Source organism: Chaetura pelagica, unplaced genomic scaffold (assembly GCF_000747805.2).
Source record: "Chaetura pelagica isolate M959 unplaced genomic scaffold, ChaPel_1.0 scaffold170, whole genome shotgun sequence".
NCBI classification, from domain to species: domain Eukaryota; kingdom Metazoa; phylum Chordata; class Aves; order Apodiformes; family Apodidae; genus Chaetura; species Chaetura pelagica.
The window spans coordinates 673,378-673,859 of NW_009952048.1; the positions used below are offsets into that span (position 1 = coordinate 673,378).

Here is a 482-nt window from a genome sequence, read left to right on the forward strand (position 1 = left end):
ATGGGGGACTGCTGTCCCTGCAAAGGACAAGTTCCTGTGGGCACCAGTAAAGACCAGGAGTGCCCCAGGAGCAGCTTTGTGGATAAGGCCCTGGGGTTCTCGTGGGCAGTAAGCTGAGCTGGCCCTGCCAGCAGTGAGGGCCAACAGCATGCTGAGGCAGAACCTACAGATCAAGGAGGCTGCTCATCCCCCCGTTACCTGGCACTTGATGGACCACATCGATGAGACAGTGCTCAGCCTTCCTGCTCTGGTCCTTGCAGGGAAGGTGTCCAGGATGGTTGGGGCCGAAACCACGGTGAAGTGAGAGGGCTTTGGGGGAGGGTCCCAACCCCCACCCCCAGTGTCTACGAGGAAGTGCCTGAGAAGACGGGACTCAGGCGGTGGCAGAACAGCAGCAGAAAGGCAGATGGTGACACAGAGGAGGTTCCGGCTGGACAGAAGAAAACCCCGCGAGGCCAGCCGAGCCCTGGAGCGGCTGCCCG

At 61.2% G+C, this 482-nt stretch overlaps 1 protein-coding gene across 1 annotated transcript in view; it reads left to right on the forward strand.

Annotated features, from left to right (window-relative positions):
* Positions 1 to 482, forward strand: part of UBE3D (ubiquitin protein ligase E3D) — a 49,898-nt gene continuing 49,416 nt past the window's right edge. Inside the window, exon 1 of the mRNA XM_010003146.1 lies at positions 1 to 46. Coding sequence (XP_010001448.1) covers positions 1 to 46 — 46 coding nt within the window. The remainder of the gene's footprint in view (positions 47 to 482) is intronic.